General features: G+C 30.3%; 2 protein-coding genes across 16 annotated transcripts in view; one reads left to right on the top strand and one right to left on the bottom strand.

Moving 5' to 3' along the window:
* LOC146540887 (uncharacterized) overlaps positions 1-6,488 on the top strand; it is a 50,728-nt gene extending 44,240 nt beyond the window's left edge. For 4 of the 9 annotated variants that reach the window (XM_085206630.1, XM_085207021.1, XM_085206971.1 and 1 more), the window contains 7 exons: positions 121-221; positions 514-601; positions 1,352-1,564; positions 1,974-2,126; positions 3,610-3,639; positions 4,361-4,421; positions 5,050-6,488. In XM_085206630.1, coding sequence (XP_085062756.1) covers positions 121-221; positions 514-601; positions 1,352-1,564; positions 1,974-2,126; positions 3,610-3,639; positions 4,361-4,388 — 613 coding nt within the window. In that variant the 3' untranslated portion in view covers positions 4,389-4,421; positions 5,050-6,488. The remainder of the gene's footprint in view (positions 1-120; positions 222-513; positions 602-1,351; positions 1,565-1,973; positions 2,127-3,609; positions 3,640-4,360; positions 4,422-5,049) is intronic. The other 5 variants (XM_085206755.1, XM_085206936.1, XM_085206898.1 and 2 more) reach the window with 5 other exon arrangements.
* A 1,205-nt stretch (positions 6,489-7,693) lies between these two features.
* The window catches only part of ena (ENAH actin regulator enabled), a 39,131-nt gene continuing 29,541 nt past the window's right edge, over positions 7,694-17,283 (bottom strand). For 5 of the 7 annotated variants that reach the window (XM_085207177.1, XM_085207110.1, XM_085207143.1 and 2 more), the window contains 11 exons: positions 16,443-16,558; positions 15,979-16,150; positions 15,462-15,562; positions 15,179-15,359; positions 14,742-14,792; positions 14,148-14,345; positions 13,290-13,454; positions 12,700-12,817; positions 11,841-11,926; positions 11,244-11,364; positions 7,694-10,676 (listed from right to left, as the gene is read on the bottom strand). In XM_085207177.1, coding sequence (XP_085063303.1) covers positions 10,648-10,676; positions 11,244-11,364; positions 11,841-11,926; positions 12,700-12,817; positions 13,290-13,454; positions 14,148-14,345; positions 14,742-14,792; positions 15,179-15,359; positions 15,462-15,562; positions 15,979-16,150; positions 16,443-16,558 — 1,338 coding nt within the window. In that variant the 3' untranslated portion in view covers positions 7,694-10,647. The remainder of the gene's footprint in view (positions 10,677-11,243; positions 11,365-11,840; positions 11,927-12,699; positions 12,818-13,289; positions 13,455-14,147; positions 14,346-14,741; positions 14,793-15,178; positions 15,360-15,461; positions 15,563-15,978; positions 16,151-16,442; positions 16,559-17,283) is intronic. The other 2 variants (XM_085207238.1, XM_085207225.1) reach the window with 2 other exon arrangements.

Raw genomic sequence — 17,283 nt, 5'->3', positions numbered from 1 at the left:
ATGAGAAAATTAAACTTATTAAGTCATTGAGTAAGAATCATACGTCTGTGAACACACAAACGCCAAAATCAGCCATTGCTTTCTACTACTAATAATTATATGAATATTTTTAATAAACAGGCTAGGAAGATCTCGAACTAGAGGTGCTTCTTTAGACCTTCAAGACCCTGAAATGGAAAACCAACACATTCGGAGTGTTAGCGCTGAAAGAAATACTCTTGGTATGTAAGGTTTTTTGATAGACAAATATAAGAAATAAAGATTTATTGTGTTTATAAGCAGTGTTGCAGTGTTGCAATCAATTTGCAATAGAAGTTTTCTTTTTTTATTATTTCGTTAGATTCTAGTTTTTTCTTATTGGGTAATACTTAATAATGTAAATAAATATATTGTTATTTAACCATGTTACAGTCACATGCATGTGCTACTTCGCCACAACGGCCTTGACTATAAATAATTCTTTAAATTAATAAAATTCGTTCCCACAATTCAAAAGGCTTATACAATTTCCAGATAAAGCGTTAACTCTACCGAATCGCAATGTGTATTCCGCGGGGGCTTCCCCCGCACAGTCCGGAGATGAATCTAGGACTTCCCGAAGGTAATTATAGTGTTGCCAATTATGTTTAATATTGCTATTTGTTGTTCATTTGTTGAGAATTTTTTATATTTGTATTATAGAGTGCTTAAAAATTATATAGTTTTTTCAATCAAATTTAAAATTAAACTTTAATTTTAGTAACAAAAGTTTCAAAATTAATAATTAAATTAATAGAAATGATACAAAAATAATATTTTAATAGTTTATATTTTTTCTAATTGGCTTTAAATATAACAATTTATTAATTGCGAAACTAACAAGGCAAGATTTATACAGTAAATATTTTCAAATAATGCTTTCTTGCCATTTACAATAATAAATATAATTCTTAACCTAGCACTAAATGTGTTTTTTTTTCTCTCTTTTCATCTGGCAACACTCACGCTGGGGAAAAACGCACTCTGCGATCTGGTAACATTGGTATTTCATACTAATTTTCTACCTTTTTTAATCTGTACGCATGTTTTTATGATCTGGATTTCAATTTTCCCCTTATAATGCTATTCTTATCATCGCATTATTTTTTTTTCATGATTTCACTCTATTTTTTGTCGAAAACTCGTGTTTTTTGATACTTTAAAAATCTTTTTACTATCGATAATTTATATCTTTTTGTTACTCAAAAAAACAATTTTCATCCATTGTTTATTTTTTCATGATTTCATCCAATTTTTATTGTAAACGCATGTTTTTATTGCATTCTTTTTACACATAAACTGTTGGAACCGGAACTTAAAATTAATTTATCAGATCTTCTCTTAGTGAAGTCTCCGGATTCAGTACAGCATCAGCTCGGACATTCATTCATGAGGCTTCCACGTTAGTCCTCGAAACTATTGAGGCTGGAATAAAAAAACACTATTTGGTTCCATTAACGGTCGCTCAAAGATCAAGATGGCGGCGGAAGGGAGTCAAATTGCATATTTATAATGAACACACTTTCATCGCTAAACATCTTAGTGGGTAAGTTAGTGTTTTGATATTTTTTTTTAAATATGATATGTACTTTGGGATTTAGAACATAAGTAAATATATATCTCCTAACAAACACATGTCTGTCTCCGAACAAACACATGGAACACGTGGGACATCATCTGAGTGTAAACAAATGGCTCAATTCTAATTCATTTCTCCGTTTATTTTTATCGAATCAATTATTATCATCACCTCGCTCTGGCGTAAAATACAGAACGAAGAGTCTTTTAACTTTTTCCTAGGTCTCTACTGTTATATGTGTACAGCGTAAAACTTAAAAAAAGAAAAACCGTAGTTTCATAATATCTTTGTCTTCTCTGCCGAATAATATTGTATTTTAATAATATAACATGAAAAGTTTTAACCTAAATAAGTTATGAATATTTTCTCCGCACAGTGGCACAGTATGCACAGTGTGCAACAAGACGATAGCGCGTCGTATCGGCAAGCAAGGCTACCAGTGCCGCGACTGCCTGCTGCGGTGCCACAAGCACTGCCACGTGGCCGTGCCCACCAGGTGTGAGAGGTCCACTGTACAGGATATGGAGCTGTGAGTAATTATACACGATAATATGCAATAATACATCAATTATACACATAAACACATGTTCAAATACGCATATACGAGTATTATACAATTTTGATAGGAAAAATATTACCTATTGTGTTGTTTATTACAATTGTTTCTGGTGATGAAGTGAAATGTTAGATGTATATTTTTTTAGTTTCACGTTTAACTAATTTTTAATAGCTGTGTATACTTGTATAAGGAATAAAACCTATCATAGTAGCTATTTGTTTTTAATAATAAATTTTTTTATACATGTCAAATATAATTTTAAGTTAAGAATAACATGAAAACGTTTTCTAAATTTTTAAACTTTTATAATAGTTAGACATGATATTTTATAATCATAGACAAAACACCTACTTAAATGTTTATTGGCGTCAAATCGAATAACTAAACAATAACATAAACATACATAATAATTAAAAATAACAAAACAATAATAAATAACAATAAAATAAATTTATTTAATATTCTTTATTTATGTATTTTATTGTATTTCTATGCTCTGGTTGCCTTCCTTGAGCTCGAGTCTACAATAAACATAAATAATGGTAACCATTGTGAAAGTTAAACATATTAACATTTGCTAATTCTTCATCATGATATGTTTTTAAGGTAATTAAGGTAAGTTTAGGTAAATATTGTGAGATTTCATTTATCATAATACAAAAAATATAATAATGATAATTATTTTATTTATTTGACCGTAAGTTCGTATGAACATTAAATTTAGTAAAATTATTTTCTATTTAAATTAGTACATACAACGGGAATCTAGTGTTAAGACACTCCGTTCCCATTACGGCGCTTACGTTCCTCACTTTCCACCGAATTCTGGAGGCATTGTTGAGTGGAGGAAGTCAACGCCGCGGCCTCGTTACTAGATCGAGGAAATGATGTTAAATAAAGTTTTAATCCATACTTAGATTTTTTAATTACTTTTTAAGTCTAAACGGTACTTTTTTTGTCATTATTGTTAAATATTTCTTTTAAAATGTAAATGAAAATCTCACAAAAAGGCTTAATGAAAAATACACACCATTCTATCATGTTTTATAAATTAATAAAACTATATCATTTTATTAATTTTATATGAAAATAAAGTAGTAATCATGCTTGTCAAATTTTATGAGTAAAATAGTAGAAGCTATTTCTTTAATAATGATAAATAACCTTTTTAAGTTCTTTATGACCGATGTTGCTGTAACATACAGTTTACGAGATATATATTTTATTATTATATTTTTTTAAATTATTATTAAAATAATCGAATATAAATAATTGAAAGTTATTTTTGTTTATTAAAAGTTCTACGTATTAATTTTGAATTTTATCTTACATTTTTATTTTTATTCTACAAAATACATTTAAATACACTATATATTTATTTTAAAATATCTCGTAAACAAACCCATTATCGCTATTATCGCTTATATGTATTTTAATTTTCAACGCTGCCAAGGTCCCATTCCCATAGCTTTGGAAATGGAAGGTACATGTAGTTTATTAAATATGTCACGCTTCTGTCAACGTCATTTGTCAATGTCATGTAGCTGTCAAATTGACGTAGCTGTCAGTGTCACCCGTGACGTTACTAGCGCATGAGCCAAAACAGAACTTTGAAAAATGTAATCACATTTATTTAATTTAAGAATGTGTTAAGTTACACTTCTTTGTTTAATGAACAAGAATTTAATATTATTTTTTTATATGATTGTTTCGTGTGATAGTGATATATGTATATATGTATTGTAATCTCCTAGAAACTATTATTTGTTGCTAATTCAATGAAAATATATAGTATTATTTTTGAGCTAACAACACTTAATATTATTTGTAAAATATTTAATTTTAAACATGTAATTTATTCCACATAATTACTATAGATATGATAAGAACAAGAAATGTTATAAAAATGAACGAATGAAGTATTATTAATGTGTCTTATACTTTTACATATTTTTTTTGGATATTTTCTTCATTAGTGTCAGTGCATCTCTATGGACATTTGAATATAATGAACATTTTAATAAAACTTCGTTTTTAAAGAATATTGAAATTTAAAATTGACATGATGTAGCCATGGCTTTTCTTATATAATTTGCTTCCACCACATTTAATAAGCCAAATAGAGAAGCCTATTTAGTATATAATATATACGTACATGTAATGTATGTTATTATATGTAAATAAAATAAAATACATATTTTTAGATCAATGCTTCCTGTTTTAAATGAATAATCAAGCTGAGAAGACTGCAAGAATATATCACAGGTTCTTTACAAATAGTCGTCCTTAGATGCCTTTATTAGTTAAAAAAAATAGTTTTTTTTTGTGGCATGGAGTCTGTAGATGCTTTTTAATTATTTTTTTGGCATGACATCTGCCTAACTAACGTATAGATGTTAATATTTTTTGTTACGTACACGTTCGGATATGAGATTATAGCTTATTTATAAATAAGTGTATATCTCTTTAGTTGTTTTTATATAAAGGTAATAAAAACTAAAATCTAATTTTGCAGAGTTCTATTTTTGTTATTATTTTATTTTATTTAGTTGCATGTCTTGATTTTTATTGCATGTTGATGTTTTTTTTATATACATTGAAAATACATTGAGCTATTTACATAACAAATTGAATATAAAGCTGTTATGTGTAGCACGCATATACCCTATTTTTTATTGTATTGTACTTTATGTAATGATGTATGTTGGTATTGTTTATTTTTTAAAAAATATTATACTAAATTAAACTACTAATGTATCACAAGACTTTTTAATATAAATATACATACAAAAAATTATTACTCTTACTAAATTTTCAATAAAATCAAAAGTAGTTTTATTTAGTATATTCAACTTTAAGAGTTGCATTTTTTTACCTTTTTTTCAAATTCCAGGGCTTACATTTCGTCTCCGTTCACGGACAAAAATATAAGAATGCTGTGATCTTCGCCGGCTTCTGCACAAATATATACTTAAATTATTAAACTTATTAAGATGACTATGTTACTGTAAAAGTCTGAACTACGCGAAATCTTAAAAAAAACTACCAAAATCTAAAATTTAATAATTTGGCAGTTAGTCTGGTTTAAAATTTAAAAAAAACAACAAATTCAAATCACACACTCACATTTACCAAAGTACGCAAAAGTACTAAAATTTTTCAAACTAAATTTGTTTAGCTTTACAAACATTTAGACTTTTACAATAAACTAACAATTAACTGTACAAGTAGTTCGCTACCTTTATGTGGCTTTTTTATAAAATATATTTATAAATATAAACGTTATATGAAATTTTAGATATAAGATGTAGTGTTCTTTATCTGATTATTGAAAAAAAAATTGAAAAATTACCGCTTTTCACATATTGGCGAAATAGGTTAGCTTAGGAAACGCTAGAAACCTTCTAACACTTTTTACCATCTTTAAAAATAATTGACCATTAAAAAATACATTTCAAAATATGAAAAATTTATATATTTTTTCCTTTGGGAATTGCAGATTAAAATTTCATTAAAAAATGGAGTTCTCGTTTTAAAGAGCAAGTGTAATAAGTTACCAAGTAGTTGTTATATTGAAAGGTTGTTTATATTTTTATTTGTCAGAAAATTATTTATATTATCATATTAATACATTTAAATTATTCTACTGTTATTTTTGTCTTATACTCAATTTTGCATTATTTCTTTTAAACTATTTTACAGACAACCTTTTCAAATACCCACAAATGTTTATATTTTAATTATAAATTAATTAATGAAATGTTACATTTATATAAAATATCACAAATTTTAATATACGCCTAAAACAGAAGAAAACATCTTAAAGAAGCTTACGCACATTATATAGTAATAATTATACCAGTCGTTATATTACGTGAAAACAAACACGCTTCGCTTCACGTTTCACGTTAATAATATTTCCAACAAAGTGTTTATAAGTTCGTGTATTTATTTGTTTTGTTTACACGAGTGTTTGTTGTGTTGCTAATGTTGTTTATTTCATGAAATTTCTAATTAGGAAATTATCAAAAGTTAAAATTTGTAAATTTATTCAAATTTATTCAAATTAACTTTGATAATTTATTTCAAATAATGAAAGTAGAAAAATTGAAAACTTATTAAAATTTTTCAAAATATTACCAACACGCCTCTTTTATTGTTTTTTATATGTAAAGAAAGTGATTTGTACATGACAATGTATTGTATAGATTGTTGACGCGTTGTTTAATGTTTATGTTAAAATATATTATACATATTATTTATAAATGTTGGCATTATTGTGTTTTCTGTAATTTTATTTTCTCTTCTTTTTAATTAAAATGCCTTTTGTAATTGACTTTTATTATTTCCTTCAAACGATATACATAGTAAACGAGTTGTCGCTGACGAACGTACAATTGTCGTCTATAAACCTACATTACAGGCAACTACTTTTTTATCCTACTTAATTTACCCACATTATATCTGCCTAAAAACTTATACATATAAGTATAATGTTCAATTGATCATATTATAGAAAATAACAAAAAAAATATATAAATAATATTGGCCAGTTTTGCGCTGTATTCCGCAGCTATAGCAGGGTTGGCAGAGGAAACCTAGTGTTAAAACAGTCTGTTCCATACTTTCCGTTTAACTTAACACCCCGCTTTCTTTTTATCAGGGCGAGGAAATAAAAATATCATTCTTTTGAATGGGAATCGAGAACAAAACTGCTTCAATTATAATTCCATATAGTGAACTAAAAAAAGTCAATAAAACAAACCATATACATCTTACGTATCAATTTATTGACTCCAGCGTATTTACATTACACCAACAAGCATTCCATACTGTAAACGCCAATATTTTTGTAAAACTGTAGAAACTATTTCACAATAAAATTAATTTAGTACCAAAGCGGGATTTTTTAGTTTTTTTTTTAAATATTTCCTAGATTTTTCTATGTTTTTCAAGTAAGTGGCAGTGATATCCGCTGGCGTTTACATCGAACCGGTTACACTCATTTAATATCGATATAACGTTTTACATTTAATTAATTTTAGTTATCAATTGTATTGAAGAATGTTATTACATAATCATTACTCCTCTCCGCCTAGTAATTAATATACAAAACATAAAAAAAAATTATTGAAAAAATAATAGAAATAAAAATATATAATTTATAGAAAATATACTAATAAATTATTAAGGTAATACTGTAAACGGAAAAAAAATATTTTGAAAAAAACACCGAGACATCAAAACTTGGCTAATGCCAAATATATAAAAAAAATAAATTAAGCTAAACTCAAGTAAATGTAAAACCCGTTCTTAATTACAATAACGAATACGCGACTATTATAGTAAATATTATAACACACATATATTGTGAACGAACGCAGTAACTTTTAGGAATCGCTAGTTAAAGTAATGTGACAATTACATATTATTTCATTTATAATATATATAAAATTATGAAATATATAGGAAAAATCAATAACTATCGTGCGACTAAAAAAATGAAAAAAAAACCAAGGAAAAAAAAAACAAAAAAATATGGAATCACAAAAAATATAATTAGTAAATATTTACATTAAACCGAGTGACTACAAAACATAATTATGTAAATTATGTAAATTTAAATAAACCACGTGGTAACCTATGCTAATGTATCACTATTAGTACAATGTTACCATTACCATCAAAACATATACTGTTACCGTTTAGTATACAAAAAAAAATCAAATATAAATATTTTTTGTATTATTTTCAAATAAGTATATATTATTCAACAGTAACATATGTATGTATGTATATATTTTTTTAGTCGAAGAGGCAGACACGGCCTAGTGTTAAGTCACTCTGCTTGTCGCCCAGACTCGCGAGAAGCGCCACATTTTGCCTTATTGTATACACATATACAATATATTTTGAAAGTTACGGTAACATTATATTATAAAAACAAAACATTTGGACAAATCACAAATAAGAGACGTTCATTGATTCAAAAAAATATAACAGAGTTGTAAAAACTCTAATTAGACAATATTAAAGACTTTAGAATACTATATAAATGAAAAAAAAAAATGCGTAGAAAAGATTGTTATATAAAATATAGAAAATAAATCATAAAAAAGTTTAATATTAGGCAAAAGTTAAAAACTGCATCAAAAACGGCGCATTATTTTATATATAATATGTATACACTACTAAATGTGAATAAATACATCTTTGACTTAACTGAGACCAATACAAAACATTAATTAATATTCAAACGCATAGTTTGGTTATTTTTATATTTTTTAGTTAATTTTAATATATATTGTAGTTTAAATCTAGTTATCTTACTTTATTTATCACTAAGTATATTTGTATGACGTAAGAGCGAAAAAAATGGAAAAAAATCGAAGCACCAGTTTTTCAATGTGCAAATCCCAAAAAAGGATTTCAAAATAAGCAAAATATTCCAAAAAAATCAAAATTAGGCGATTTCCTATTCGAGTATAATTTGTATAGAAACATACTAACATTCATAATACAAGTGCTGGCAAATGACGTCACAAAACAGTAAAACTGTGTACAAAAATCAATCTAAATCAAAAATGAATCAAAAACTTCCATGGAATGATACATCAGTCAAATGATCTTACAAGCTACATGTTATGTGATCGACTGCAAAAAAATAATAATAGTAGGCTTTCAAAAACAAAAAAACTAGACAGATTTTGATAAAATTCTATCAAATACAAATGAAGTATTGCCATATAAAAAAAAAACGAAAAGCTAAACAGATTTTTATAAAACACTATCAAATATAGTGAAATCAATACATACAGTTTTTTAACCGCAGTCTTTTTTTCTAGAAGAAACGCTTTTTATATTATCTTAAGTGTACTTTTAACATTTTATTGTGTTATAATATTCATATTTTTTCGTATAATTTGCCGGGTGACAGTTATTAAGAAAAACCACTTAAAACTAGTTTGGCGTATGTTCATTGATGAAAATGGAATTATTAAATTGAAATATATACTAAAATTATCATTGTTTTACTAATTAAATACAACAATGTATGTTTGAAAGTAAAATGAAATAATCAAAATTAAAATAATTGATATGTTGATACAAATTGATTAAATTTCAGCCTTTGCCACTATCTCACATTCAAATATGAAAACAACAACACACAAGCTTTTAAAAAAAATCTCGGAAAATTCTATTGAGTATTTTCGAGATATTGATATATGGAATGCAATGAAAAGATAATATACTACAGAAAAAATTGCGTGGAAGACTGTAAAATGGAATAAAGCCTTAAAAAAACAAATAAAAATCACCCGACAAAATATATTTTGTTAACTACTATATCTAAACATGGGAAATGGCAACACAGATCGCAACTTTAAGAATAGACCGTTAAAATGAGGCCGTCGGGGTGCAGCGGCACTAGCGTGCGACTGTAAACGCGACGGTCGTGGGTGTAATTCGCACTTGTGGAATGAAACATATGTCAGAAGTGGATGTTCATATAAAAACCTGTGTTGCCACTAATCACTATAGTCAATAAATATAATAATACTAGATATAACTTGACACTATTAAGATTATTACAAATATTTTTTTATCTGTTCTGTTGATGATTTTTGAACGAGTTTTTTAAATAAAAAATATACAAAGTTTAAAAAATAAGTAAATATTAGAAAATGCACAGATTAGGTAAAAGAAACGAAATATATGAAAAAGAAAATGGGAATAATCATTCAAAAATCATCAATTTGCAATAATTGTATATAACCTTACAAACTACGTACACATTAAATACGTATCGAATAAATATTTTAAGTATAAAATTAAAAAAAACACAACTCGCTTTATGCTTTGTTTCGTGCGCAAACATTTTTTATTAATAATGTTGCCATTTTAATAATAACCATTTTAGAATATATGGCAACACTGATGTCGAAATTTCAATGTTCAATACTGGCAACATTTGTATACTACGGTCACAAAAATCAGACAACACTGGTGAACATTAATTATCATTTTTAAATTAAATATTATATGAATTTTGTTTATACTTTGAAAAAATTGGGGGCTTCAGCGTTCCTAAGATCAAAAAATCTATATATTCATACAAAATTTAAGAAAATTAGGCATTTATTCAAAAAAATAATTTCAATTAATTTGCACACTAATAACATTTAAGATATGCACAAAATTAATAATATTTTACTCATAGAATTAAAAAGTCCTAACTCAAAAGATCTTTTACTTTTGAATTTACTAAAAAACTGACCGAAAGGGTCTATTTTAAAGGTCTAATTTTTTAAGGTTTTTTTCAATTAGGTTTTTCTTCCAAGTGTTTCATATGTCAATGTTCAAGTATATATATGCACATACACGTATATATGTATGAATGTATATAAGTTACAAAAAACTAATAAATATCTTCATTATATCTACTTTGTTTGTTAGTAGACATCCACCGGCGTTGTCTGCGACGTTTAGTTTACCTGCGTGCGAATTCTGCTTTCATAGCTGTAATGAAAAAAAAATAAACATGTTACTGTAAAAAGAAACTGGTGATTGTAGCTAATAGATAAACTTTGGTTTGCGGGTTTAATTTTATTTTTCGGATTCCTTCCTTATTTTTATTTCTTGTTACTATTATTATCACTTCATACCAAATCCCATAAATGTATGTCCACGAAAGGTACCAATGGCAGCCAAAACTGTGCATATATGTTTTGATTGCGTTGAATTAGAAGCATGATTTTTTAGACCTTAATATTTGATATTATTTTCAGAGATTTCAGAGACTATTCATCTAAATATAAATGGTCTCGATATACAGATAACAAAGTGAGTCTATTTTTTCTTTTCAAGTATCGAACTCCAAAATACATCTTATAGCATATCCCTGACTTGAAACGTGATGTATCCGAGTTCGATTCCAGGGAATGATTGATTGATTGATGACAAAATAAATTAAGAATTGAAGTACAATATGTATAAAGAATGAATGAACGAATGAAAACAAAACTAACTAACAGGTTGTTTATTTAACAATTATCTCATCAGCCTATGTGTATTGTGTGTACGTACCGTCGAGTATGTCCCTCTTCATGTGGTTGACCTGCGCGCGTATCTCGCGCAGCACGTCCTGCTTGAAGCTGTCCCACTCCGCCATGGACACGTACCCGCTCTCGTTGCCGCCGTTCACTTGCTGCACCCACACAACACATACGCATATAGTGCATTCAAGACTATTGTGACTTAGGGAAGAAAAATACTTTTTAAAAAACATATAACATTTTTAACGTTGCTTAGAATGAAGTTCAAATTTGGTATTTACGAAAGACTTACGAGAGTTTTCTAAATTATTTTTATGTAAGCATAGACATTTCAACTGGCAAACGTCAGTTTATCAAATCAAATTACATACACATAATCCAACTAAGAAACCTTCAGTATATGCATAGTACAGGAACTCGCCTCGAGGCTTAGACTTACATTTACAAAAAACAATTTGTTTTAGGTATTATTACTTTAAGAAATACCTTCAATCATAGAAGTATATTGTGTCGTGGCAGTCCCGGAGACAAGCTCCTCCTCAAAATTGAATCTTCACAGCCATCTACAGCTAACTTCATAGCGACCACGACTCGTCAACCGTACTGTATATAGTATCTAAAATATTACCTTAAGTATAGTCTCTTCGCTGGCGGAACCAAATCGCTTCCTTGCAGCACGGGGGGACTGCGCCGGCGCCGGAGTTTCAGAGTTAGCTGTAAATAAACAAACACAGATACATTATTTACATCTCGTTATATAAAAAATTGCAACTGGTCGCTGTCTGTTCATAATAAATATATTATTAGAGGCATTTATCAATGCAATAGAATTCAAGGTAATGATTTTTTTTAACTTTTGTTGGTATATCGCTTTGTCTATGCGTTTGTGCACACCAATCTTAGAAAAGACTTACTCAATTTAAATGCAGTATGCACGCAATTTAGTGTGTTTTATTTCAATCGGTTCAAACCGATAAAGTTCTATGTCCTAAGAACCATCTCGATATATGGACTATAAAACTCAAGATGAATTATTTAATTCGAACTAATAATTCTCCTAATTTTAATAATACTATAGAAGTATAAATCTGACTAAATACTAATACTAACATCGAAAGCCTGGTATACATTTACATATAACTGCTATATACATATATATTTATATCATAATATGTAGTAGAGCGCAGCAAAACTAAAGATAATCCATATAATGTCATAAAAATATAAAAATATTCAAATTACGATGTTAATATAATTTTTTAATAATTTAATTCTGACAAAAACGGACAAACTGCATAATATGTTTTGTGAATAAATACTATTATGTAGAATATATGCCGGATTAATTTAAAAACTTATCTTTTTACAAAACGGAATGACAATATATTAGAAATCTACTGTGAGATAATCACAGCAGATAACAAAGAGACAAAAATATATTTGTATACATGTAAGAAACAAAACAAAAAAGCAACAAGCAAACTCACGTGTATTGTTACCGTTACCGTTACCGTTGCACGCTTGCGGTAAACGATGCGGGAGGGTAGCGGATCTCTCCCACGACTTCATCGGGGTCGAACTGGCCGAACTTTCCGTTGACGACTCCTAAAAAGTAATGAAAATGTGTATATGTCTTAAAATTAATATATATATATATATATATATATATATATATATATATATATATATATATATCTATATATATATATATCAATCAATATCAATATATATATATATATCAATCAATCATTTTTTATTCATATATTGTAGATTAGATAAGCGTTGTCTTGCGCTGGTTCTTTTCAGGTCTGAGGCATTAATTTAAGTAAATCGGTAGTAAATTATTTGATGTTCAAAAATAAAGATTGTAACTTCTTATGTTAAAAGACATTATGTGACTTTGAATATGAGTTTGAAATACGACAAGGCCCCTTAGACTTAAGGGGGCCTATATATATATATAAATTTAAATACACTTTATTCAATTGGGCTATTACAAATACTTTTAAATCGTCATTTTATATAGAAATGTCAGTTGTGTCAGTTCTGTTTTAAATAATGAATTATAATATCTCACCTCATTTCTATCCAAATGAGCGAGATGCGCTCTACGGCGCGCTAGCGTGCGTTGCATTTCGTGCATCATACAGTGTAGGTTTCCGCGTGCATTCTGGTTGGAGGGGGCCTCGGAGCCCCCAGGAGGGGAGGCCTCTCCTGCCGGGCTGCTACTCTGTTGTTGTTGCTAGAAATTTAATAATTAAATAAGTTCATAAGATTGTTGATGTACAAGTTTATAATTTATTATTAATTATTAAGGCCGTCGTGGCGTAGTAGGGGCGAGCACAAGTGTGTTTGTAGGTTCAAATAATTTATATTTACATTTCTACTCTCATAACGAGATAAAAGCTCGGCTCGGTTGAGAAACTTAAGTTTGCGAACATATGTGCTCATTTTGTATGAAATGTAGTTGTAGAAAATTAAGTTTATAATTTTTTCTAAAATAAAATCAAATCAGCTTCACGCTGTATCCCGCAGGATAGTCAGAAGGACGGCTTCACGCTGTGTAACAAGGTAGGCAGAGGGAACCTAGTATTCCCTCTGTTCCCCACTTTCCGCGGAATTCTGGAGGCATTACGTGTTAAGTGGCGGAACTCAACGTTGCCTCGACATCAGAGCGAAGAAATGAAATATTTATTTCAAGTTATATTGAAAATATACATTTAAATAAATATTCCATTTCCTCGAGTGAGGAACCCACAACCAATCTGTTTATCTAGTTAGTCACAGTTTTTGCCCCTGCGCCACCACTGGCCTCGTTTTTTTTGTAATTAATAAATCTATGGAATGCTTTTCTTTATTTATGCTGTCGTTCTCACTTCATGCCTAATTTAAAATTTTGCTGTTGTATCTAGAAAAAATATGCAACAATAGCAACCTTAGCCTGCCTCTTCAGTCTGGCCTGCTGCAGCTGCGCCGCCAGCCCCGTGGGGTCAGCAGCTGGCTGGGGGGGCGGCGGCGGGGGCGGCGGGCACGGGGACGGGGTTACGGGTGTGGGGGCAGTGGGCGCGGGCGCTCCGGGCGGCGGCGGAGGCGGGGGCGGCGCGGGGGTCTGCGGCTGGGGCGGGGGTTGTTGCTGGAAAGGAAGATAAACATTAATTAGACATAAGATTTAAAATTATCTTAATATTTTATTTACTAAAAGTGAAAAATAAAGTCCTCTATTCAAGAATGGGATGACATTCTTGCACAATGGTCGTAGCGCAGAAGCAAATGCATGCTCTGTAAACGTGACGGTCGTGGTTTCGATTTCCACACAGAGAATAAAATATTTAATAATTTCGTTCCTCGATCTGAATGATAATTGGAAAGAATGAGAATTGCAGGGAAAACACGAAACGCAGAGACTAAGTTCCCATGTCTATGCAACATCATCTATATGCGAGATTGGGAGTAAAGCTAAAAACAGAAATATATTATGTGGAGCTTTCAATACTTGATAACTTTTTTAAGGCAATTAAAAATATCATACCATTGGTGGAGGTTGCGGTGCCGCGGGCGGTGTAGGTGGTGCGATGGGACCCTATAACGCATAAAAAAGAAAATGTTTACTTTTTTTCCATATCAGAGTCCTTAAGTATTAAAAAAATCATGAATAATTTTATTTTCTTTGTAAATCTAATTTATTATATCTTACCACAGAGAAAATTTATATTATAAACGTAGTTATGATTTTAAAATATAAATTAAAAAATATATCTTTTAAAATAAAAAAAATCATCTGATGAGATGAGTGTCCTCACAAAAAATATATGATATGATTCGTTAAATCTGGCGTTCCGATATATAATAAAAAATATATATTAGAATTAATACAAAAATTAAAAGATGATCACGTCAGACGTGACAAATGACGTTCATATGTCGGTGTGATGTGCGACATGACGCTGACAGTGGCCAGTGACTTACATTAAGGTTGGCGGCGAGCGCGGGCTGCGGGGGCGCGAGGGGCACGGGCGGCGCGGGGGGCGCGGGCAGGTTCTGGTGTGGTGGCACGGGCGGCGGCGCAGGAGGACCCGCCCCCACGCCCGCGCCCACGCCCACGCCTACGCCGGCCGCCGTCAGCGACATGTTGGGCGGCATCGGGGCGCTGGAGACATACAAAATTATAAATATGTTTAAATTATGTATTACTTTTCTGTAACTTCGCATTACTGCATGTTATCAATATTCAATTCAGATTAGTTCCTACCTATTAGTACGATGATGTCCATGAGGCGGGGTGGGCGCGTGGGGCAGAGTGTGGACACCGTGCGGAGGCGGCGCCGGCGCGTTTGTTGTTGTTGTTGCTTGCTGTAAGAGGTACAATATACATTTATATCTACAGGCAATATCTCGAACACACAATATCAAGAATATAATAGGGAAAGCAGAGAGAATATCATTGTTGTTGTTGTTGTAGTTGAAATACAACTGAAAGATAATTTTAAGTGCTACTATAGTAAAATATCACTCAGGTAGAAAAAATCTATTGTCATTGTCAACTTCACCATTGGGATATGGATAATGGAATGAAATATTTATCTGCAGATTTTCAAATTAAAAAAAGGAACAGTCATATTAGTTTTTAACTAACTGGGACACTATAGCTTCAAACATGCATTTACGAAATATGTATATATTTATTTTTGTAATGAAATTACTTTATAAGATTATAAAGCTGAAGAGTTTGCATGGTTAAGTGCGTTAATCTAAAAAGCAGTACTAACACTTACGGGATGATGATGATGCGGCGCGTGATACTGGCTCGCCGGTTGATGTTGGTGATGTTGTTGGTGTTGTGGTTGATGTACGATCTGTTGTTGTATTTGTTGTTGTTGATGATGGGGCGCGTGGTATTGTGGCTGTTGCAGAATAGCCGCGTCTTCTCTAGTCATAGTTCTGTAAGAATATACTTAAAAATTAAAACAATGTTATAAAAAAATATTTGTTTATCTATTTTTTTATTAAATTTTATATTAATATTTTTATTTTGTAGGTAAACAGTAAATTTAAATTGCTTATCAAAAGGTATTTTATAACATCTTGTAGATCTTGTCTTAAAACTAACACACTTTGTGATTCCCAAATGTGGAACAAAATCACAAACATCACATTAACAATAGGTAAGACTGTTTCCTATTTCCCTATTATATTATAGACCAAGAAGGGTACCACAGCAACAGTATCTCACCTGTAACCCATATCTTCATCATAGTGCGTGTTGTTGTGCCCGTTGTACGGCACCGGCGGGTTGGGCGGCTGGGGAGGGGGCGGCGCCGTGTTGTTCACCACTTTGTTTGCTAAGATCTGGAAGTTTATATAGAGCTCATATAATACGGTCACGTGGGTGGACCATAAGGGTTTAGTGGGTAGGTAGAACGGTCTACATCTGCTTTGCCATGAGTCCCAAATAACCCACCCGAAGACCTTCTGAGATGTATTTTACATCTCAGAAGGTCTTCGGGTTTCCTAATGACAAAAAAAAAATGAAAAAAGATAGACAGAGGGAATCTAGTATCATTCCATTATTCATTCGTATGGACATTCCGTCTTCGGTATGTTCCACGAGTTTCCACAACGTTCCACTACGCCGCGACAGTCTCATATAAACATAATAAATAAGTTCGAAAAAAACACCTATACAATTTTTATACAAATAAAAAAAAATACAACGGAAACTCAACAACGATATACAAAATTGAAAATATATAATAAAATGGCCGTGACATTAAAAGTGTAGCTAACACAAAAAAATCAATTAATCTGAAATAACGATTTGGTTCCAGAGTTTTGACAAAAAAACAAAGTATAATGTCCGACCTAATTTTATTTCAAAGTCGTTTCTGGTGAACGAATACAAGCTTTTTGTTTGTATTCTGACTGTCAATATAATTGTGTCATACGTATGAGTGACGAATCAATTTTTAAGTTTTTCATATACGAAATTAAATTTAAAAAGGCCATCTCGGTGCAGTTGGCTAGCGTCTGACGGTAAACTCGACGTTTGTGGATTCTATGTCCACTCGCCACAA

The sequence above is a fragment of the Heliconius melpomene genome, chromosome 1, assembly GCF_056956725.1.
Source record: "Heliconius melpomene rosina isolate 202511_hmr_F chromosome 1, ASM5695672v1, whole genome shotgun sequence".
Classification (NCBI taxonomy): Eukaryota; Metazoa; Arthropoda; class Insecta; order Lepidoptera; family Nymphalidae; genus Heliconius; species Heliconius melpomene.
The sequence above is the reverse complement of the archived record's forward strand: the minus strand, read 5'-3'. Positions and strand labels throughout refer to the sequence as shown.